At 38.8% G+C, this 24,707-nt stretch overlaps 2 protein-coding genes across 7 annotated transcripts in view; one reads left to right on the top strand and one right to left on the bottom strand.

Moving 5' to 3' along the window:
* The window catches only part of ECT2L (epithelial cell transforming 2 like), a 112,317-nt gene extending 101,847 nt beyond the window's left edge, over positions 1-10,470 (top strand). For both annotated transcript variants that reach the window (XM_011978411.1, XM_011978412.1), the window contains 2 exons: positions 7,355-7,527; positions 8,913-10,470. In XM_011978411.1, the coding sequence (XP_011833801.1) occupies positions 7,355-7,527; positions 8,913-9,040 (301 nt within the window). In that variant the 3' untranslated portion in view covers positions 9,041-10,470. The remainder of the gene's footprint in view (positions 1-7,354; positions 7,528-8,912) is intronic.
* A 589-nt stretch (positions 10,471-11,059) lies between these two features.
* REPS1 (RALBP1 associated Eps domain containing 1) overlaps positions 11,060-24,707 on the bottom strand; it is a 91,931-nt gene continuing 78,283 nt past the window's right edge. For 2 of the 5 annotated variants that reach the window (XM_011978405.1, XM_011978408.1), the window contains 8 exons: positions 24,179-24,251; positions 22,502-22,620; positions 21,353-21,417; positions 19,398-19,583; positions 17,356-17,451; positions 14,744-14,892; positions 13,568-13,673; positions 11,060-11,539 (listed from right to left, as the gene is read on the bottom strand). In XM_011978405.1, coding sequence (XP_011833795.1) covers positions 11,471-11,539; positions 13,568-13,673; positions 14,744-14,892; positions 17,356-17,451; positions 19,398-19,583; positions 21,353-21,417; positions 22,502-22,620; positions 24,179-24,251 — 863 coding nt within the window. In that variant the 3' untranslated portion in view covers positions 11,060-11,470. The remainder of the gene's footprint in view (positions 11,540-13,567; positions 13,674-14,743; positions 14,893-17,355; positions 17,452-19,397; positions 19,584-21,352; positions 21,418-22,501; positions 22,621-24,178; positions 24,252-24,707) is intronic. The other 3 variants (XM_011978406.1, XM_011978409.1, XM_011978410.1) reach the window with 3 other exon arrangements.

Raw genomic sequence — 24,707 nt, 5'->3', positions numbered from 1 at the left:
GAACAATGAGATCACTTGGACTCGGGAAGGGGAACATCACACACCGGGGCCTATCACGGTGGGGGCGGGGGGGGATTGCATTAGGAGTTATACCTGATGTAAATGATGAGTTGATGGGTGCTGATGAGTTGATGAGTGTAGCACACCAACATGGCACAGGTATACATATGTAACAAACCTGCACGTTATCCACATGTACCCTGGAACTTAAAGTATAATAAAAAATTAAAAATAAATTAAAAAATAAAAAAATAAAAAAAAGAACAAAGTACTCTGGGCATATTTCAAAATGGTACTTTTCTCCTCCCCACCATGCAAGAATATTGTATATTATATGTATTCATATAAATATATATATTTGGGTTTTTTTTGAGACAGGGTCTCACTCTTTCACCCAGACTGGAATGCAGTGGCCTGAGCTCCAGTTCACCACAACCTCCGCCTCTCAGCCTCAAGGGATTCTCCCGCCTCAGTCTCCTGAGTAACTGGGATTACGGGTGCACGCCACTACTGCTCGGCTCATTTTTGTATTTTTAGTAGAGACGGGGTTTTTACCATGTTGGCCAGGCTGGTCTTGAACTCCTGACCTGTAATGATCCACCTGCCTCAGCCTCCCAAAGTACTGGGATTACAGGCATGAGCCACCGCGCCCAGCCAGGAAAAGGAAATTTTTTATTAGCTCTTCATTGCAAGAATCTGGAAGGCTCCTAGAGGCAAAACTCACACCAGTGTGCAAGCCCAGAGGTATTAAATGCTAAAGCTAGTCTACACTCTATCTCTAGTAGTTAATCCAATACCCTTCAAGCATCCTTACTCCATACAGGCAATTTCTGTTTCTGATAAGCTTTGATTCTCTGTAGCAGCCTATCATTCCAGCTTTTGGGGTGATAACTTCAGTTCTATAATGGATCAGAGAAAAGCTGTTGATTCTGAGTTCTTCAGCTACTTGTTGTTGTGAGGACAGAATTGGCAACTTCCAAGCTCTTTTTTTTTTTAAATTATTATTATTATTTTTTTGAGACGAAGTCTAGCTCTGTTGCCAGGCTAGAGTGCAGTGGCACAATCTCAGCTCACTGCAACCTCTGCCTCCCAGGTTCAAGCAATTCTCCTGTCTCAGCTTCCCACTTAGCTGGGATTACAGGCGCGTGCCACCACACCCAGCTAATTTTTGTATTTTTAGTAGAGATGGGGTTTCACCATGTTGGCCAAGATGGTCTTAATCTCTTGATCCGCCCGCCTCAGCCTCCCAAAATGCTGGGATTACAGGCGTGAACTACCACACCTGGTCTGCAACTTCCAAGCTCTTTACATGTGGACTGGAAGCTGGAGGTCTAGTTATTACAAAATAGATTTCGGTCTTCAGTACTTGGACAACAAATGAGAATACTTTGAAGATTTAGGATAATCCAAGATCATTTTACGCTCTAATTGTGAGGTATATTTATATTTAAATAGGCACTGCTCTAAGCTATGAGGTACGAGGTATGAAAAATTTACCAGGCCCAGAGAGACATGAGTATGGGACTTCAGTCACACCTCCCCATCCATGCTTACCTGGGAGCGATTGTTCCTAGGCTGCCTCACCCATTATCTTCACATTACTGGAAATCATAGACAAAGAACAATTATAGCCAATCAATAGTTTGTGGTATTTTAGTGTAAAATCTTGATAAACAACTCTGGAACTGCCTCTTCTTTTTCTTTAAAAATCCACTTGTAAATGCTACTAATTGGGGTGTATATTCCTGGTAACTGAATCTACGCTCCAGGGTTGCAGTCTCCAAGCTTAGCCCAAATAAACTCTACTTATATTGATTTTGCCTCAGCTTCTTCCTTTTAGGTCAATGACACTGTCTCAGTGATGACATTTATATTATTTGCTAATAAATTTAAATGTAATTTCAAATAAATATTTGAAATTGGCTGGGTGTGGTGGCTCATTCCTGTAATCCCAGCACTTTGGAAGGCTGAGGTGGGAGGATCACTTGAGGTCAGGAGTTCTAGACCAGCCTAGGCAACATAGTGAGACCCCGTCTCTACGGGGGGGAAAAAAAGTTTTGAAATTAGGTAAATGCAAACAGGCTCATATTCCAAAAGATATCACACAATACTTAGCCTGCAACCTTGTTTTCTGTCATTTTAGAAAATCACATAAAACTCAAGGAATGCCATCCCCATTTCTACCAGGAATTTTTACTTAGAGGAAATATACTCTGCTTGTATTTATACATACAGTACCAACTCATATAAGGCTTTACTCTTTACCATATGTTAACTTCTCTCATTTGATAGATTTAATTACAATTACCTGATGAGGCAGGTAGGACAGGAACCATGTTATGGGTGGGCAATCTGGCTTAAGTTGCCTGAAGTCACAAAGTAAGTGCTGGTCTTGGAATTTAGAACCAGGTCTCTCGGTGCACAGGCAATGCTGTTTCCAGTGATTAGACCAGGAGGCAGAAAGGTGAACCAAGTCTTCCTTATAATAATCTAACACAGTAACAATTACTGAACAAATACATATTTTTCTTTTTCTGAGACAGAGTCTCCTTCTGTTGCCCAGGCTGGAGTGCAGTGGTGCGATCTCAACTCACTACAACCTCTGCCTCCCGGGTTCAAGCGATTCTCGTGCCTCAGCCTCCCAAAATAGCTTGAAGTACAGGGGCATGCCATCACGCCCAGCTAATTTTTTTGTGTATTTTTAGTAGAGATGGGGTTTCACCATATTGGCCAGGCTCATCTTGAAATCCCGGCCTCAAGTGATCCACCCATCTTGGCCATGTGTGAGCCACTGCACCTGGCCACAAATAACAGACAATAACTATGACACAGAAAGAACGAGTGTTTGCATTCTAAATGAAATTTAAAATAGAAATGAAGTCATACAGTCATTTTAAGAGCTGGGAAATTCAGAGGGCAATTTGTTCCTCTGGGGACATGGACCATTATTTTGGGTATGTTAAACTTTTAGAATATATTTTGTACTTTGGAACTTCTGTATTATTGTTTTTATCATAAACACCGATTTTCATGTCTGTGATTTTAAACTTGCTGATTTTTTTTTTCCCTTAATGAGATGGGGTCTTGCCACACTGGCCAGGCTGGTCTTGAATTCCTGGGCTCAGACGATCCTCCCAACTTGGCCTCCCAAAGTGCTGGGATTACAGGCGGGAGCCACTGCACGTGGCCAAAGCTTGCTGATTTTTAAGCATGCTTTTTTTCTTCCAACGGAGTCTTACCAAAGGTACAAAAGTGGTGCAGGACTGGTGAATAGAGGCCTGGCCTTGTTCATCAAATAGAGCCATCCACTTCCCAGGCCAATTTTCCTTGGGGAAATATCCTATTATACTGCCAAAAAGACATACTGTAAACTTTCCTCTTAGCTTCCCCCAAAGGGATCTACAGTCATTTAGCAGGTAACTATGTGTTAGAGAAAACGTACTCAGGCTTCTCAAGGGTACTAGACTTTGGTCCAGAATTGACTCATTCTGGGGACCCCCAACGCCACTGTGATCCACCAGGCTGGGTGATAAACAGTTTCGACTCAGGTCAGCTCACAGTGGAGCTGATGACCTGCTGTTGTCCATGCACCGAAACTCTCTTTTTGAGAGAGTTTCACTCTTGTTGCCCAGGCTGGAGTGCAATGGCGTGATCTCGGCTCACTGCAACCTCCGTCTCCTGGGTTCAAGCGATTCTCTTGCCTCAGCTTCCCAAGTGGCTGGGATTATCTGTAGGCTCCACACCCATGGGTTCAACTGAGGATGGAAAACTTTAAAAAATAAATACAATTAAAACAAATAAAAACCTCATACAGTATAAGTATTCACAGAGTGTTTACATTGTATTAGATAAATGATTTAGAGAGATTATATGAAAATACCAAGCATCCTCAGATTTTGGTATTTGCAGGAGGTCCTGGAACACATTCCCCATGGATATCAAGGGATGACTGTATTTGCTTTTGCATATTTAGAGGAACTGTTAAATTTTTAGAGTTTTTGGTGTTTGGTCTGTGGATAAACATTGTTGGAGATCTTGAGGGGCTTAATTTAGTAAATGGCTTTTGAAAAGTTTTTCTAGATAAAAATCATATATAAAATAGCCCTCTCAGAATCAGATTGAAATAATAACCTCTTTGTGTGTTTCTTTCCCTCACTCATGTCCTCGGAATACAAAAGGCTCAATTCTAAGCTCAAGTTAGTATGGCTGCTCCATCCCCTCCCTGGGCCAACCATCCACCTGGTCCAAGTGGGCCACAAAACTGGAATTCTCTTTCATTCACCTCTAATATCAGTGTGATCCCTTCCAAAGGAAAAAACTGAACATCAATTTACCAAAGCAAGTACCTCTTTGAATGCTACTTCTTCAAAGCACTCTGTTGGCATATTTCCTGATACTTGGATACAGCAGTTTTATTACAGATTTGAACAGTTTTCTAAACTTCTATGATAGGAGACATAATTGTTCTTATGGATATGGTAAAAAAAAAAAAATTGCTCCCCCTCTCCCGCAAAAAGTAAGACTATGGTAGAATTCTTTCGCCTATTCAAAATGGCTACTCACCACATACTGCCCATCACACAGACTTAAAATGCACCCCCTGCCTTTCTTGCTTCCACTCTCCCTCATCCTTAGTTCTATTCATTCCTTTATTCGTAGAATAACCTATTGACTTGATCTAGAAATATTTTTTGCAAGATATCAGTAAATGTGAAGCACCCTACTCTTCCCAGCCTAAATCATAACCAAAGACAGAAGAAAATGTTTGAAAGAAAGAGCTAGCTCTAGTGGCTGGGTGACAACCGTTTCCATTGATCCACACACCTAAAACAACTCCTACTTCCTAACAATGTCCAAGTAGCTGAACCTGAAACATGGTACTCTTGGACATTTTTAAACTACCTGATGAAGTCCTTTGCCCAGTTCTTAGGCATAGCTGTAACTAACAAATGACTGAAGTGCCTTACTACTCAAAGTGTGTCCCGCAGATCTGTGGACTCAGCATCACCAGGGAGCGTGCCAGAAATGCAGAATTCTCAGGCCACCCTAGCTCTATTCAATCAGAATCTGCATTTTAACAAAATCACCAAGTAAATCAGAAGCAAATTAAAGCTATTACCATATAGTTTTAAATATGAATTATAGCAGCTTTTATGAAGAACAACCTGGAGGTATTTGATAAAAATATACACAGCAGTCCCCCCTTATCCATGAAAATACCTTTTAAGACCCCCAGTAGATGGCTGAAACACAGTACTGAGCCCTATAATATCACATTTTTTGCTATACATTCATACGTATGATAAAGTTTAAAGATTAGGTACCATAAGAGATTACTTAATAAAATAGAACAATTATGATGACATAAAGTAATAAAAGTTATGTAAAGGTTTATCTGTGGAAAGAGAAACCATAAATAAGGGGGGACTCCGTGTAGCCTTTGACCAATCCATCCTACTCTCAGGAATTGTATCTGACAGAACAAATATTAGGACTTTGTTTCTATGTAAGAAATCTGTTCATTGCAACATTCACAGTGGCAATGGAGAAAAAAACAAATGAAGTAAGAGAGAGAGGGAGGGAAAAAAAGGAGGGGACCCAAGCCTCTTAACAAAGCAAATGTCCATCAAAGGAGAACACCCATCAATAGGGGAAGAGTTGAATAAATGATGTTGTACCCACACCATGAAGTACTGGTTAGCCATTAAAAGGAAGGAATAAAAGTCCTATCCATTAACTTGAAGTGATTTCCATTGCTGAGTGAGAAAAGCAAGAAAAGAGTAGGGAAAATCTTAGCATTTTTGTAAGATAACCTTTCCTGTACATAGATACGCGTGCGTGCGTGCGTGCGTGTGTGTGTGTGTGTATGTGTTTACCTGCGCAAGTACAAAAGAGTGGAAATGTACTAGGTTGATAACTTGGGTGATCTGAGTGAAGACAGGTGAGGTCGTGCTATGTGGAAAAGTGGAGGGGGAAAGAGGTACGCTAAATAAAAGCCAATAGCAGGGATTGATGTCACTTAAGTATTTTGTAATACTTTATGTTCTAAACTGACAATGTAAAAATCAAACAAAAATGGTGAAGATGAAAAATAAGAGACCCGAACAAGCATAAATATATGGACTCTTCATTAGAGTAACTTCCTGAGGGTTCCTTGATGCTTCTGACAGGAAAACAATTATCCTCTATTAAAACATTTAGTTTGCTTCACTTAGCCACCCCTGGTCGGGGGGAATTGGAAGGTGGGGTGGGTTTCCCCAAGCTCCTCCCAGGCTATCACCACTCACCCCCACAGGACAGATAACCCACACTAGAGCAGAGTGAGGCCTGCCAACACAGCAATCTCGCTCCAATGACAGAAAAGTAGAGGATAACAGATGGGAGGTTGAGGACAACAAATTTTACTCCTTGATAAATATGCCTACAGTTGACCATGGTAGCAACCTCAGCAAAAACAAAGAACTATTTAATTTTTACCTTTCAAACTGATGAACTATATTAGGTTATCTACTACTTTCCAATCAAAAGTAAAAATTTTTGTATTTACTTCTACATAGTGGTTAAATGCTTTTTTCTCCTATTAATACACCTCATGCCAAATTAGTTCTTGTGTTTCTCTCTACCCCAACTTGTTATCCTTTTTTTTTTTTTTTTTTTTTTTTAGAGACGGAGTCTTGCTCTGTCGCCCAGGCTGGAGTGCAGTGGTGCAATCTTAGCTCACTCCAATCTCCGACTCCCGGGTTCAAGTGATTCTCTTGTCTCAGCCTCCCAAGTAGCTAGGACTACAGGTGCGCACCACTATGCTTGGCTAATTTTTGTATTTTTAGTAGAGATGTGGTTTCACTATGTTGGCCAGGCTGGTATTGGAACTCCTGACCTAGTAATTAGCCTGCCTCGGCCTCTCAAAGTGCTAGGATTACAGGTGTGAGCCGCTGCGCCAGGCCTTGTTATCCTTAAAGGTGAAACAAAACAAAGACTTATTTTCTTCAGATTGCCCAAATACATCAAAATACCAACACTGACAAAAATTTACCAACACAGATATAATTCATTTCATAAAGGGAAAGTCAGTGTTTCTTTTCCCACATGGATTACCAAATACTTATCCCATGGACAAACTCAAAGCACTCCACCAGGAACCCTGAGGGCCCACAGTACTGACCTGACCTCAGAGACACAAGAGGGGCGAATCACATCGGGAGGAATATTATACTGAGAACTTCAACCAGTCATTCAAAATGTCAGTAGTGGGGTAAAAACCTTGACTAGTGACTTAACAATTTCAAGATGGTTAACTATGTAATAAAGCACGTATGTTATGTATTAAAACTGCACCTTCTCCATTTTAACACAGGCTCTATGAACACATCCATGATCTCAGCCTTTTCCTCTTCAATGATGCACTGCTCGTTTCTAGTCGGGGCACATCTCATACTCCATTTGAGAGGACTTCAAAAACAACCTACCAGTTCATTGCATCAGTGGCCCTTCATCAGTTACTCATAGAAAATATTCCAGATTCCAAGTGTATGTATTTTTTTTCCTTCCAAGAGACAGATACCTTCAAAAAGCTATATAATGTAAAGCTCTTTAATAGAATAGTAGAAAAAGGACTGGAATTATAATTTACCAGGTTGCAAATAATTCCCCCAATATTACAATTTCATTAAACAATGTAAACTTTCATCTGCCTCTGAAATAGTTAAAAGACAGGACTTCTGGCATTCAGACATGAACCTTAGATGTTAGGAAAACAGCTTTCAAAAATCACAAAGGGAGGCAATGCCCCATATTACCATGAGTTCTTTGAAGCAGTGAAATGAGAGCTGGAGCTCTCAACCATTATTCTACACTGTCTGAAGATGCTACAGTCTTAAAGCATATTTTAAATTTTTATCTATTACTTTCCCATTCTACTAGGACTAAGTGATTATTACATATTTGACATAACCTTTTCTTCCTTAAGTTTGCATCTAAGCTGGGAGTTGTTACATAAAGGAATCCACAGATATGCAAAGGATGCTTGGTAAACTAAACACTTCACTCACAATAATTCCAATAGAAGTATCATTTTGTCACAAAAACGAAGTCCTACTTAAACCCACTGTACCTATTTTTATTAATTATTATCCTATATTTTACTCCCCAAGCTTAAAAGGATCTTTATCTTATTCCTGTATCTGTTAGGCCAGACAGTCTGAATGTAACATCTCTCATTCCAATGTTTTTCACTGCATGTCAAGACAGGACTTAAGGTACCCAAGACCCTACTACTTACAGAAGTACCAAACTAAACAAAAGGCCTATTTCCCAATGGCTTCAGCCCCATTCTAAATCTGAGCCTGAGAAAAAATGAGTATTTCCACCTAGAATACAAACTCAGGTTAAAAAGGCTTAGTTACCTATCAACACTGGGTATGGTTAGTGTATGAAACATGTCTCCTTCAGTTCCCTTCCCAGGACAATCAGCTGTGACCTACGTCAAAACATTGTTAAGTGACCTAATAGATAGTGGGCATCCAGCTAAGTAGCTGGCTTGATTCTGTCATTGGCTCTCATACTGAGGTCGTCCAGGTCTAGCTCTTAGCATCTTTATTTATAATAACTATCAGTAAAGACTGTTACTGATTCCAGTTCCTTCTGCAGTCATTGAGACAAGGAATTAAAAAACATTACATCATCTATCCTTTAATCTTTAAAATAATTGTAATTACAATAACTGTAATACAGACATTATTTTACACTGCATTTGAATTATTTAGTAATTTTAGGAAGTTATATTCTACACTGGATATGTATTTCTTTTTAGGTTTTAAAATTCTTAAAGATGATGACTTTTGAGTATTAACATTTTTTCTCATTTTGATTGCTACCTGCAAGGATTAATTAGTATACCTCAAATGCTTTTACAGATGTCAAGAATGCATTTATTCTTCAAGGTCCAAAATATAAATGGATTTGTGCTACAGAAGTAGAGGATGAGAAGTTCCTATGGCTGTCAGTACTTAGAAATGCAATCAAAAGCAGTATGGAGAAGTGAGACCAAACTTGAAAACTTCAAGGGTGCCAATTCTCCCCAGCAAAGACAGACAACATGTATTTTCTGTTCCAAAATATCCAGTAAGAAACAGAGTAACTGTCATGGATGATGAGATAAACTAAGATGACCCATAGGATCTTTCCAACTTTTAAACTTTATCATTTGTGCTCACTTATGTAGAATGTGTAAGTACATTTTGAGTTCAAAATTTTCAATTACTTCTTTTAGTAGCTATATTTCATGGATAATATTATTTGGAGTAATGTGATGTGATGAAACCTAAGACAGAGCAAACACATTGTGTAAAGCTTTGTTTTATGATCTAATGCAAAAAGCAGAATGAAAGTTTTCTTAAGTGATCAGTCTAGAAAAATATTTTAATTTGTTGGTGATTTACCATTTTTAACATATTCATGAAACAATTATTGATTTAAAATATGGATAAGAGGGCTGTGCGTGGTGCCTCACGTCTGTAATCCCAGCACTTTGGGAGGCCGAGGCGGCATATCACCTGGGGTCAGGAGTTTGAGACCAGCCTCACCAACATGGAGAAACCCCATCTCTACTAAAAATACAAAATTAGCCAGGCATGGTGGCACACACCTATAGTCCCGGCTACTTGTGAGGCTGAGGCAGGAGAATCGCTTGAACCCGGGAGGTGGAGGTTGCAGTGAGCTGAGATGGCTCCACTGCACTCCAGCCTGGGTGACAAGAGCAAACCTCTGTCTCAAAAAAAAAAAAAAAAAAAAGACAAGAAATACAAAGGACAATTTACTCAAAAACTTGTCATACATATACGGATGTACTCCTCTAGACAGCATTAAAGATATACTGCTTCCAAGTACTAAAAAAGTTTTCTATAATTTTTAAGTGTTATTTATTGCAAGGCTAAACTCTAAGAAGCTTTAAAAATATTTTTGACATTGTTTAAATTAGAAGGCTATTGTTAAAAAGCAAATTTTAAAGAACAAAAATAAATGGAAACAGCAAAAGTTGCTTGTAATGAAATGCAGCTAAGTAAAACTGTTTCTTTTAAAACAAAGACACTGAAAAATAGGTGTTGAGTAGTTTCCTGGGCCTTTAATGCTTTAATCTGATTATTTAACAACTAAAGCCATACCGATGGCCACTTGGAAACTTTAGCTGATGTGTATTTTTACCTAGATATCGCTAGGTAAAAATTATATTAATCTTGGAAGCTTGAGGTTGTCAGTTTTCCTTGTTCTTCATATTCTTGTTTATAGTAACAAAATCTATCGGTACAGTTTAGGATGGTGAATCTATAGTATTTAAACAATTTTTCTTTCAGAAATGAATATACAAAACCTTCTATTTCTTAAAACTTTAAATTGTTGTTAAAAAGATGAGCAAAAGTTAAAATATTATGCTGTTTTATTGGTGTAAAACCACACTTCTGATTCTGCCAAGATATATATATCCATGCAGTTTAACAACTATGATCCTATAGACAGAATAACTCTTAAAGGGAATATCTGCTGTTAGCAATGGATCAAAATGTATATATCATATAATATTAAACAAAATCTAAAACAGCATATTGTCCTGAATAAGGCACACTCTAGAAACTCATTAATAGGAAAAACTTGTTTGTATAGCAAAAGAATGAGTGGCAAGATGGCTAAAGGTAAACTAGAAATCTTAAGGAATTTCCCTTTATTTTGTGAATAACTGATATCCTCAGAAGTTTTAAAACAATACTTAAAAAAATTAACAAAGGCCATTACTCATACCTATTTCATAAGTTTACATGAATGCTGAATTATTCAATCTCACATAAAATAGTTATAAGTCGCTAATGAAGTTGATCACATTTCTACAAGGGAAATATAAAATCTGACGTTTATATTTGTCACAAGTTGACATGTAAAAGAGGCTTGAACGTAACACATGATTTGTGAAGAATGCAGACAGCTGCAGAGAGTAAATTAGCTTATGGTGAAAACCGCCTTATCCAATATAATTCTTTAAAATCAAAAATTAAATGGGAAACTCTTTCTGAAGATTTTTATGGAATAGACGCTTTATGTAAAATATTAAACAAACATAAAAGGACAAACTGACAATTTATTTGAGTCTGTGACTGAGATGTAAACGAGGAGCCCATTCTATAAATTAAATTGGTGTGTGGTATTAGCCATAGAAACACTGTATATCCCAGATGCTATGGAACAGAAAAGGTGAGTGTGCCAATAAACACAACACACCCTCCAGAAAACGTCATCCTGACCTTTTTATTGTTGAAATTAAAAAATAAAAGATACTTAAATACAATGGTGAACATATAGGGCAAAACAGAATCATAAAATTTAATGTTGAGTTAAGCAGTGAGCTGAATGTTTGGGTCTCCAAATTGGCTTTGAACCCAAAACCACTTAAAAACAAGTATGTTCACAGTTAACGGCAATTGGCTTATAGGTGAGAGAATGGTCGAAGTTGTTCCAGTTGAACTTCCAGGGAAATTCTCTCCTCAAGAACATCCTGAAAAAGATGCAAAGCCCAAGTTATGTTTCAAAGTATAGAAAAATGAAGGAATATCTAACAATAGCTCTGCTTCCAGAAAACAATTTAAATTTGTCAAGACGACTAAGGGAGAGCTTATTCATATTTTAAAAGTATACTTCACTTTAGAAACGTAGTTTCTTTATATGTTAATACTAAAGATCCTAGTAATTTCACACATTTTCTTATTACACAAATCAGGGTAACAGAATGTCTAGTTATTAGAAAAGTCAGTGTTTGCAACAAATAGGTATTAACACTTGAAATTTGCAATAAGCCTGCCCCTGAATTAACTGTAGATGAATTTGTTAATATAGCTTCTTTTCCCTAGTGATGACATCTGGCTATATCAACTCCTAGATCTCATTCTGAGCTTTAGTTTCCCAAATAATAACTTTGCATTCAGAATTTTTAATCAATGTTGATTTTAGGGAGTCTTTTCAGTTAGCCACCAAATTCTAACTTATTTACTTTCTTTTTTTCTCTTTCAAATTGACAGTATCATGTTTTAACCAGAACTACCTCTTTCTATTTTGTACCTTACTTCTTATTTTCTGTTCTCAGAAGGAAGGAAGTATTTTTCAAAATAGCTTCAATATACTTGTTTCAATGGTCTTCCCTGGTTCAGAAAAACATGCATTAACAAAATTTTCATCTTCATGGACATACTACTAAGCTTGTCTTTAAGTTCATTTTTCCTGTACAATGGACTAAATTAATAATCATATAACTACAAATGTCTTCTCCTTTGATCATAGAGTTATACAAGAATATCATTCATTCAATAGATGTTTATCAAATGCCTAACATATGATCTAGGTTTTGGGGATAGAGACAAAGTGGTCATAAGTTTATATCATTCATTCAACAGACCTTAACAAATGCCTAGCATACTAGGTTTTGAGGAGAGGGACAAGATGGTCATAAATTTATCTAGGACAATACCAGTTTATATCCACTGTCTTGGCCTAAATAATGATAATGCAAACCCTCTTTTTTTCCTCTCAAAAGTGTCTTGATTTGGATGGTATATTACATGATCTTCCTAAACAGAAATGATTATGACTTACCCTCAATGAGTTCACTGTAATAGGACAGAGAGACAAATGTGTCATAGATAGTAATTCCAGGACAGTGTAATAAATGCTAAATGAGGAGCATGAACAGAATATTACAAGAATGAACTAACTGCATTCATTTGTCATTTCCACGGACTCTCATCTCATCTTTGTTCTATTCCAAGTGGGATAGATAGTGCTCCAGCATCTCCACTGCCTGGAATTCCCAGGTCCCACCTTAGCTCTACAAAAACCAGAATCTTCATTTTAACATGATCCAAGATTACCTATATATGCATTAAGGTTTGAGAACCACTGGTTTGTAAGACATGAGTACCTAATAATGTTGGGGAACCATAAGTGATTCTGGGAGTAATTTTTTTTTTGACCCAGTAAGGAAGGAGTAAGTAGGAGTAATTTTTATTTCTAGGGAAGCAAAGAAATCATAGTTACTAGAAAACAAACACATTCCTCTCGGGTATTAGATGACAGCAGTACACACTGTGCATAAGCACCATTTCTATTTAAGGCTTGCCTTTTCTCTTTCCACATGCAAGACGACTGAAATTGCTGCCACCTCTCTCTTCTTCTTTTAGGCCTGTTTAAGTCCCTTTAATGGAATTTGAGTTGTCTTTGATAAAAGGACAAACTAGGACCTGGGTGCAGTGGCTCAAGCCAGTAATCCCAGCTACTCAGGAGGCTGAGGTGGGAGGATAGCTTGAGCCCAGGTTGCCAGGGTGACAGAGCGAGATCTTGTCTCTTTAAAAAAAAAAAAAAAAGGGTGTGTGTGTGTGGTGGGCGGGGGGTAAACTAACCACAGTCAAAGCATCTAGAAAATTAGAGAAGAGAACTATGTATGTGATCTTGGAGGTGTCTGAGATCACATTCCTTCTCTTTAGGTTTCTTTACTAAGATAAGGAATATTATAAAGATTCAGAAACTATATTACCTTTAATTGTTGCTGTAATTCGCTATTCAATCTGGCCAAAACGGTGTTGGTTTCCTTATTGCGTCTAATCGATGCCTGAATAGCTTTCTTATCTTTCCCAACAGATCTGAGAAGACAAAGAAGGCAAAAAAACCTGTAACATTCATTTATCTTAAATCCTCTCTATTCCTCCCTGATCTATTTCTAAACATGAGAAGCAAAAGGAGCATCTTTTTCCTTACTAGCACAGCTCAACATCACTTGCTCAGTTGCAGTGATAAACCAAAAGCTTCAGCACTATAGGAGAGGTAAAAAAAAAAAAAAAAAGAAATTATTAAAAAATTTCTTCTGTAGAATCACCTGAGTTTAAGTAAAAGAGTCTAAAGTAGGTACTGGCAAACCTTTTCTGTAACAGACCAGACAGTACATATTTCAGGCTCTGTGGGCCATATAGTTTCTGTCTCATATTCTAGTTTTTTGTTTTCTTTTCTCTTCTGTTCTTTCTTCTTTCTTCTACAAAAAAGAACAAGTCATTCTGAGTTCATGGGCTATATAAAAACAGGCCATAGGCTGAGCTGAATTTGGCCCATTAAGAGTTAATCTGCTGATTCTTGGTCTAGAACACCATAATTAAAATACCAGTTTTACTATAAACTATCAAGTTTAAAGAACGTACTGCTATTGAAACAGGGTGTTAAAATGGAATTGGAATACAACTTAATAATAAAGGGGAAACATGGGAAGAATACCTACTCAAACATGACATGGCTCTGCTCAATTAAAGAACTAGTCTGACCATAATTTATTTCAGTCTGATTATTGTTGTTGTTATTATTTTTGTGATGGAGTCTTGCTCTGTTGCCCAGGCTGGAGTGCACTGGTGCCATCTTGGCTCACTACAACCTCCGCCTCCTGGGTTCAAGCAATTCTCCTGCCTCAGCCTCCCGAGTAGCTGGGTGGGACTACAGGTGTGCACCACCACACCTGGCTAATCTTTTTTTGTATTTTTAGCAGAGACAGGGTTTCACCATGTTAGTCAGGCTGGTCCAACTCCTGACCACAAATGATCTGCCCAGCTCGGCCTCCCAAACTGCTATTACAGGTGTGAGCCACCATGCCTGGCCCAGTTTGATTGTTTTTAATTGTTGTGCTTTTTCTTCCTAGTAATTAAATGTGCCTAGGAATAGCTTTGATTACCTGGGAATAGAAGGTTGTGATGCAAGAACAGCAGCTAAGACACCCGTCTTTTGTGTATGTTCATCGACTTCTGGCCTTAATTCATCTTCTGATTTTAATCTTCTTCGAACAGGTTTAGGTGGTGGAGCAAGAGGTGTTGTGCCTTTGCTCTTTAAGACAAGAATTCCATTAATAATAAGCATTTCTGAAGACATTCATAGTTAGCACTCTGCAACACCATTTGCTTTCTTTAAGCCATTTGCTCTTGGAAAATTGAAAGTTACTTGTCCTACTTTAAATCTATGTATTTGTGGCAAGAGCTAACTTAAATTATAGAGGGAAAAGATGTTTCTAGTTGACACCACAATCATGAATGTACCTGCAATATAAATATTTTTAGAATAACATATTGATGCAAAACTGTTAATATTCACAGTTTTAACATAAATATGATACAGAATCAATATATACCTGTTCAACAATAAACAAAGGCAGTCTCCAGAAATATCTAAGCATTATGACCATAGGATTTCTTACTCAAAAATACTAACATGTATCTTAATGAATAAAATAACATTATAAAGTAATGGAAAGCTAAGCAACTCTTTAAAATACCAAAAACATCACTATTAATATGCACAGTAATTAAAACTTTTGAAAATGAGTTGACATTTTGTTGGCGATTATGAATCTGCCCTCGGCAGAATAAAAAACAGTGTTTTGGCATTTACCGTAACTTGATTTACCTGTAAATAAATAAAAACAACAGTCAACTGCTATCTCTTAAGTGATATTTTTAATTTGTTGCTGTGAGTTGACAAAAATAAAGTTCATTACTTAAAAACTCACAGGACTACTAATGTAATAAAACATAGTGATATGGTTTGGCTCTGTGCCCCCAAATCTCACCTCAAATTGTAATCCCCGTGTGTCAAGGGAGGGGCCTGGTGGGAGATGACTGGGTCATGGGGGTGGTCCCCCATACTGTTCTTGTGAGAGTGAGGGTGTTCTCACAAGAGCTAATTATTTTAAAGTGAGGCACTTCCTCGCTCTTTTTCCATCCTGCCACCTGCTTCCCCTTTGCCTTCCGCCATGACTGTAAATTTCCTGAGGCCTCCCCAGCCATGCAGAGCTGTGAGTCAATTAAATCTCTTTTGTTTATAAATTACCCACTCTCAGGTGGTATCTTTACAGCAGTATGAAAACAGACTAATACACACACAGCATCCAGAAAGTAGAATTGAAGCACTTCAGAAACACATGCTGTTTTTATAACTATTGGGAATGTCTAGATGATAACAGAAAAAAAAAGTTACCAAAATTATTCCCTCAAAGGGAAAGTGTGCTGATATTTGCAATCTGAGGTACACTGATATAGTTTAGGTATTTGTCCCCTCCAAATCTCATGTTGAAATGTGACCTCTAATGTTGGAGGTGGGCCTAGTGGGAGGTGTTTGGGTCATGGAGTAGATCCCTCGTGAATGGCTTGGTGCCCTTCTCACGGTAATGAATGAGTTCTAACTCTGAGTTTACATGAGAGCTGGCTGTTTAAAAGGGCCTGGCATCTCTCCTTGCTCCCTCACTCGCCATGTGACACATCTGCTCCCACTTTGCCTTCTGCCATGAATCTAAGTTTCCTGAGGCTTTAGAAGAAGCAGATTCTGGTACCATGCTTCCTGTACAGCCTGCAGAACCATGAGGCAAAATAAACCTCTTTTCTTTTTTTGAGACAGGGTCTCACTCTGTCACCCAGGGTGGAGTGTAGGGCACTATCTCAGTTCACTACAATCTCCACCTCCCAGGCTCAACCAATCCCCCAACTTCAGCCTCCCGAGTAGCTGGGACTATAGGCGTGCACCACCACACCTGGCTAATTTTTGTGCTTTTTGTAGAGACAGGGTTTCGCTGCGTTGCCCAGGCTGGTCTCGAATTCCTAAGCTCAAGTGATCCATCTGCCTTGGACTCTCAAAGTGCTGGGATTACAGGTGTAAGCCACTATGTCCAACATAACCTCTTTTTTTTTTTTGTACAAATTACCCAGTCTCACATATTCCTTTATAGCAATGCAGACGGACTAACACATATATAAAACAGATAAGGACTGACAGATGAACAGAAGGCATGGAGAGATATGTAGTAAAGCAAGTATAGTAAAATAATAATGGTATAAGGTAGTGAATTTACTGATGTACAATGAAAAACTGTTTCGATTTTTCTGTATGCTTAAACGTTTTCATAATAAAATGTTGGGGAAAAATTATTCCTAAAACAGTTAAAGAACAAGTTAAGAGCAAAAGGAATAACAATAACTTTAGAGAGTTGATAATTTTTCTTTATTATATTCAAGACTACAATAAAAGAAACTGAATTTCACCTATAAAGAAGTTCTACCTTATATAGTGGGAAGAACGTAATAACCACTTAAATTCTGAGAACCTGTGACACATATTTAACATAGATTACAGAATATCATCTCCACTAAATAGGCAGACTTTGTTCTGTGACAGACTGACTATACTACAGTTAAAGGTAGAGAAACGGGTTAGATGATTTCTGGTTGACCTTATTTCTAAAAATTATTTCACATAACTTACGATGTACAAAATTATTATTATAAAAGACATTTTGCATACCACATTGGTGGGAGCACTAGCAGCTGTCTTTTCTTCAGTTTTACTATCTGCTTTGGCAACTCGAAGAGAATTTGCAGGATCAGAAGCTTTTTCAGCCTAAAAATGAATATGTTTATCACTATTAATTATACATAACATGTAATTATGCACAAATATAGCATACGTAACAAATCAGAGTAAAATGTTAAATATTCAGACAAGAAAACTGAGATGATGTTAAGAAACTTGAAGGAACTTCATTAAATGAGATTTCTCTGCTACTGAAAGGCAGAGGGGAGAGCAGATAATAGATGTGTGAGGGAGAGGACGACGGGGTGAGGATGCAGGTAATAGATGTGTGAGGGAGAGGAGGACGGGGCGAGGATGCAGCTATGTAATAGATGTGTGAGGGAGAGGAGGACGGGGCGAGGATGCAGCTATGTAATAGATGTGTGAGGGAGAGGAGGACGGAGTGAGGATGCAGGTAATAGATGTGTGAGGGAGAGGAGGACGGGGTGAGGATGTAGCTATGTAATAGATGTGTGAGGGAGAGGAGGATGGGGTGAGGATGCAGGTAATAGATGTGTGAGGGAGAGGAGGACGGGGTGAGGATGCAGCTATGTAATAGATGTGTGAGGGAGAGGAGGACGGGGTGAGGATGCAGCTATGTAACAGATGTGTGAGGGAGAGGAGGACGGGGCGAGGACGCAGCTATGTAATAGATGTGTGAGGGAGAGGAGGATGGGGTGAGGATGCAGGTAATAGATGTGTGAGGGAGAGGAGGACGGGGCAAGGACGCAGCTATGTAATAGGGTGAGGATGCAGGTAATAGATGTGTGAGGGAGAGGAGGACGGGGCGAGGACGCAGCTATGTAATAGGGTGAGGATGCAGCTATGTAATAGAGATGTGTGAGGGAGAGGAGGACGGGGCGAGGATGCAGCTATGTAATAGATGTGTGAGGGAGAGGAGGACGGGGTGAGGATGCAGGTAACAGATGTGTGAGGGAGAGGAGGATGGGGCGAGGATGCAGCTAAGTAATAGATGTGTGAGGGAGAGGAGGACGGGGCGAGGATGCAGCTATGCAATAGATGTGTGAGGGAGAGGAGGACAGGGTTAGAATGCAGGTAATAGATGTGTGAGGGAGACGAGGATGGGGCGAGGATGCAGGTAATAGATGTGTGAGGGAGAGGAAGACGGGGTGAGGATGCAGCCACGGCACTGAACCTCTAAGTGCTTAGTCTGGGAAGTCCTTGTGGTTGGGAGAGGGAGGCATCCACCCAGGGAAGTGAGTACGGTACCCTGTGCACACCTCTACATGCCCACTCTGACCCTCCTAGATGCAGCCCAGTCCCCTAAGGGGCACAGCAGAAAGTTATAGGTTTGAAAAGGGAGCGAGTAGGAAATTTTCCATGGCCATGATCTGTATGAAAGAGACTGCAGAATTCCTCTGGTCTTTCCAACTCCACATTTATGGTCAGCAATTTAGGTCAGAGATTCCTAGAGAAGTTCTTGCCATTGGAACTACAACAGAATGTCCTAGAACACTGAATATTAAATTTTGATATCCTATAGTCTTTGTTTAGCTAAGGCAACTTAGTCTCATACAAATTGTAAATGCTTTAATTAGAAGTTTGGCTGAAATTTGGTTATAGTTAAAGTTGTAATTAGATCTAAAAGTTACATCTAGTGAAGGTCCCCTTGTGGAAAAGGTGTAATGAGTGGAGCTATGGTAACCATGGCCTTTTATCACATGGAAATCTTCACCAAATCACGCAGTCAGATGCTTAGCATTAAGATGGAAACCCTCAAAGCAGTGTTTTAGCCACAGCCAGGTGTTGGTGTCTTTTCATGTGGTATCAATCCCCCACTCCCACCAGACTCTGATACTCAGTAAGCATTACACTGCAACCAGCAGATATTGGAGGCCAATAAAAAAGTTGAGAAGCACTGACCTAGGGAATATTTCACTCACTGATGTCACCTCTAATATCTGCTCTGTTGACCCAACATGGTACAGGAAGTGACTGCCTGCAGAAAATTAGCCAAGCCCTTGAAAACTGACCGGCAGGACTTCTGGATGTTTCTCGGCTTCATCATCTTGTTCTTCATTTACATTTGATGCAGCAAATACTTCAAATTGGCTGAAATCTGCAAAATTTGGTTGCTCTGGTATCTGCTGAGGTGAGGTACTAGTGTGAGTTATGAGGCCATCGGCATCCACTGGGCGATGCACAGCGGGACCAGGAGCCTGTGCAATGGTACAAAACAGAGGAACACACATTTTATCAGCCTATCAGTGTCACAGAGTCATCTTCTTCTTCTTTGAAAATTTAGTATATAAAGATGCCCTGTTTTATTATCTGTAAGTTCAGAGAGGTGTATTACAGTAACATTTAGCTCTAAATAAATGATTAAACCATAAGTGAAAGGCTAAGACACTAAAAAAAAATTAAGATAATAAACTTCCAATAAAAAGATATTTTTTTCAAAAACTATATTGCAAAGAAAGTACACTGAAGGAGAGGGTAGGGCTGGCCCTACCCCCATTCTCCATTTGCATGTATTTTTTTCTTAACTGGGCTAATACACAATAGTTTGTTCCTTAAATAAGTTATTTTTTTTGAATGTTTCACTATGTTTCTTAAAAAGGTTGCTCTTTTTAAAGCGTGAAAACCACTGCTCTAACTATTCTCCCAACATGTCAGGAACACTTCCCTTCAATCCATCTTCCACTCCTTTGCCAGACCAATGCTGCTCCATCTTCAGTCTAAAAATATGTTTACTGAATATCTACTTGTGAACAAAACAAATGAGGCCCGCTTATACCCTAATAAAGTTGCTTCTCTCTGGAGCAGAAGAGAGTAAGTAAATAAGAAATTAAAATAGAGTGTGAGATGTTTTATGACAAAGGAAGTAAAGGATACTAAAGAAAGACATCTGAAGTCTCTTCCCTTTAAAAATTCTTCATCTCCTCTAAGAAAAACTCTGTCCTTCCTACTATGATATGGGAGATGCTCTGCCTCCTCCCTACCTCTCTAGCGTCATTTCCCATCACTCCGCACATCTACTCCTGCTGTGCTGAACAAACTTGTTTTCCCCTGAGGAATGTGCCAGGCTTAACACACACTTCCATGGCTTTGTGGATGTCATACCTTCGGTTTGGAATACCTTCTCTCCAATAAATTCCAATTTATCTTTTAAGTCCCTGCTAAGTCTCATTCCAACATTTTATGTATAATGTGATCCTTAACTTCAGCCACTAAGGCTGTCCCAAAGCATTTTATAAATGTCTACTACAGCACTCTAATTTCGATGTGGAAGGGATGCAGAGGTCATTATACTTCCTTAACTCATGTAGTAAACACATCCAGAGAGATGCAGTGAGGTTATTTTGGGGTATCTTGTTTTGTTTTGAGACAGGGTCTCACTCTGTCACCAGGGTGGAGTGCAGTGGTGCAATCACAGCTCACTGCAACCCTGACCTCTCAGGCTCAAGAGATCCTCCCACCTCAGCCTCCCAAGTAGTTGGGACTACAGGTGCACACCACCACACCCAGCTAATTTTTTTTGTTTTTAGAGACGGGGGTCTCACTATGTTGCCCAGGCTGGTCTGGAACTCCTGGGCTTGAGAAATCCTACTGCCTCAGCCTCCCAAAGTGCTGCAATTACAAGTGTGAACTACTGCACCCAGCCCAGTCAAGTGATTTTGTGAGTCACTGCTACACCCAGGACAGTAATGGATCTCTCCTATCTCCCAATGCATTGTTGTTTCAACTAAACTCTTCTCTGTCAAGACATTATCATTTGTTTCACTTTTAAGGCTCTTTCAAAAAACAACTCAGATCATTCTAGAAGTGTGTATCTTTCAAAATGAGATTTAGCCTCACTGAATTAAATGCTCATTAAGGATGACCATCAGATCATTCCTGACCTTCCAAATAATTTGAGAACAGAATTAAATACCTAGCAAGAAAAGTGATCATGGGACGTTTAGTAATAAATACCTTGGAGAATTACCTGTGAGGGCTGTGGTCTTGGAGGCACTGCAGGAGGATGGGCAACAACTCCAGCCTGTTGTTGTCCTGCATGAATACAAAAGTCTTCTTTTTAGTAACTGTATAATCACTTTGTTAATAGAAGAAACAGGCTGAATGAATGTGACTACATGATAAAGATTTCTAAGAATGTTTGTTAAGCATTAGAAGGCAGGTACTAACTTGTTACACGGTCTGTATGTAACCTAAAGACCAAATCTGACAGCCTTTCATCAGATGTCGCTTTGCTTCTTAACTCTATTACATGAAGCCCTCCTGGCATACTCCTGCCTATTTCCATAATAGTAAACAACCTTGATTTTCTTCTCATATCTCTGACTGCTGTTTAAGTATCACATGAAAACTTCCAAATTTTCCCTTTCACTTAACACTTCACTTTTCCTCACCATTCTAAACTCATAGTGACTAAAACATCACTTCATCATCCTCTGCCCTAACTTTTCTATGATAACCAAGGTAACAACAATAATGCCAGTTCTTCAAAAATTGAAAACCTGGGTAAATTATGACTTTTCATCTTCATCAGCCAAATTGAGATCTATCAGTCCCCCCTAACTTGATATCACAACATTGTTCTTTTAAAATTTCCTATGACATCTCTCAGGTTCCCATCTTCATCATTTGCGCTCAAACACACTTTAAGTAGTCGTTAAGAAAAAAAAATTGCCTCTCATCTGCTATCTTTTTAACCCGAATTTTCCTTCAGATAATTTTTTTTTTTTGAGACAGGGTCTCACTCTGTCACTCAGGCTGCAGTGCAGTGAAATAATCTTGGCTCACTGAAACCTCTGCTTCTCGGGTTCAAGGGATTCTCCCACCTCAGCCTCCCAAGTAGCTGGGACCACAGACATGCACCACCACCTCTGGCTAATTTTTGTGTTTTTAGTAGAGATGGGGTTTCACCATGTTGGTCAGGCTGGTCTCGAATTTGTGACCTCAAGTGATCTGCCTGCCTCTCAAGAGTGCTGGGATTACAGGTGTGAACAACCACACCCGGCCAGATAAATATTTTTAAAAGACATGTTAATAGAAACAAAAATAGAATGTGTATGTGTGTTGGATTAACTTTAAAATTAAATGATAATGTATATTATGGTTCTCTAGCCCCTACCTGTGGTGACTGTAAAGGTCCGATTCATATCTAAAGACGATGATCTGGAATGAGAGGGCTGTGGCCTTGGAGGGGGAGGTGGTGGTGCAGTGTTATCAGGCGATGTTCCTGAATGAGATCTGCAAAATTCACCCCATCATAATTGGTCACACTACTGATATCAGAGCTTTTTTCTTTTTAAACATTCAAACTTGACTAAGTAGCAAAGGATCTTATTAGCATGACATTTTCTCAACACTCAAGTATGTAAGTGTTACAATAAATTAAGATAGCACTGTTTTCGATGTATCCTAAACAACTGATTATTTTATGTGGCTAACAATTTTTTTTAAATAAAGTTATTAAGCAAAATTTCAATTTTTTTTTTTTTTTTGAGATAGTCTCACTCTGTTGCGCAGGCTGGAGTGCAGTGACACCATCTTGGCTCACTGCAATCTCCACTTCCTGGGTTCAAGCGATTCTCCTGCTTCAGCTCCCGAGTAGCTGGAATTACAGGTGCATGCTACCACGCCCGGCTAATTTTTGTATTTAGTAGAGATGGGGTTTCACCATGTTGGCCAGGCTGGTCTCGAACTCCTGACTTCAGGTGATCCGCCCACCTCAGCCTCCCAAAGCGCTAGGATTACAGATGTGCCCAGCCTCAAAAATTTTGAAAAGAAATTTAGTTGTCAACATGATTTCATAATAGACTGTGCATACTTAGTGTAATGCTTTCCCATTCAATTAAAGGTAATAATAGTCTGAAAAAAAAATTGTAAAACGAAAAGTCTACTTTCAGATATGGTTAGCTTTCAACCTATTAAGGTCTGGATTTTGGTGAGCTGAAGTACCCTTTCATGTGTCCACACAGACCATCTCATTTTAGAGGTGACTATGCTCAAACTCAACTCACCCTAGAGATTCACTTCTTTGCTACCAAAGTCTTTCATATTCTGAAAAGAGTCTCCAAGGACTCTGGTAATCTGATCTTCACATATGAGAATAAACAGCAGAGTAAAATCCAAGATGACTGAGAATGCTAAGAAACACAGGAAGAACTACATGAAGAATCAGAAAGGAAGACAAGCAGCCTTCTGACTCTAAGCTGTTTGGAGATTCTGCATCCTCGCTACACCAGGCATGCAGCAAAATGATACTTACCACGTGCAAAAAGTGAGGAGAGAAAGATGCTTCTGTCCTGCACAATTTTTAGTGGATGGTAAAGCCCTTGCAGACAAATCTCTAGCCATCCTCCACCCTATCCCACACCTTTCTTGTTTGTGCCTGAAAGGTTATATGTAATGCAGAACTTCAGGGTGGGGAGTTGGCCCACCACTGGACTGTGCTTTTGGATAGTGTTTTAAAACACAGAATTCTTTTGGTACTTGCCATAAGGCTATACATGTATTACTTAACAGACTCTCACTGTTTAGGTACAAAAGGACTTACAAAACTTCTATCGCCAAGAAGTTATCACCTCTTTTTAAAGCTTCCACAAAATACCATTTAGAAAGCCAGGGTTCTTTTTGTTTTTCTATTCAAGTGGAAAGGATCAAAATTACTTGTCTTTTACATAAATCAAAAAGTAACCTATCAGCTTTCAGATAACAAAATCATGTGTGCTTGGTTCTAAATAGTTTTAAACATTAAAATGCAGCAAGATAGTTTAACATGCTTTTCATTGACAGAAATACTGACCTTTGACGAGTTACATTGCTCCCGATCTGTTCTGGGTCAGAAGTAAAAGAGTCTGAACTACTGTAACCATCTGCTGATAAATGGGATATGTCCTATTTAATAATAATCATTTCTTTACTTTTTGTTCTATCTACTCCAAACAAATATAAGTGATATGCTGTTTCAAGCCAGAGATAGTCAAAGATTGGCTAATAGGCTAACAGTTCATCCTGGTGTTATTAACTGTAAAAAATTAACTACAAATCAAATAAATCATGGCATATTTACACAGTAGACAAAGCAAGTTATAGTCCAGAAAAAATAATGAATACTTAATGATGCAGAAATATTCAAAATAAGTCACAAAACAGTACATATACAGTGTGGCCCTCCAAATCTGTGGTTCTGTATCTGTAGGTTCCACAGGTGAGGATTCAACCAACCGCAAACAGAAAATATTAGAAAATAAAGTAACAATACAACAATAAAAATAACACAAATAAAAAACCATACAGCATGACCGTTTTTTTTAATATAGTTTGCATGCATG

Source organism: Mandrillus leucophaeus, unplaced genomic scaffold (genome assembly GCF_000951045.1).
Source record: "Mandrillus leucophaeus isolate KB7577 unplaced genomic scaffold, Mleu.le_1.0 Scaffold194, whole genome shotgun sequence".
Taxonomy (NCBI): Eukaryota; Metazoa; Chordata; class Mammalia; order Primates; family Cercopithecidae; genus Mandrillus; species Mandrillus leucophaeus.
The sequence above is the reverse complement of the archived record's forward strand: the minus strand, read 5'-3'. Positions and strand labels throughout refer to the sequence as shown.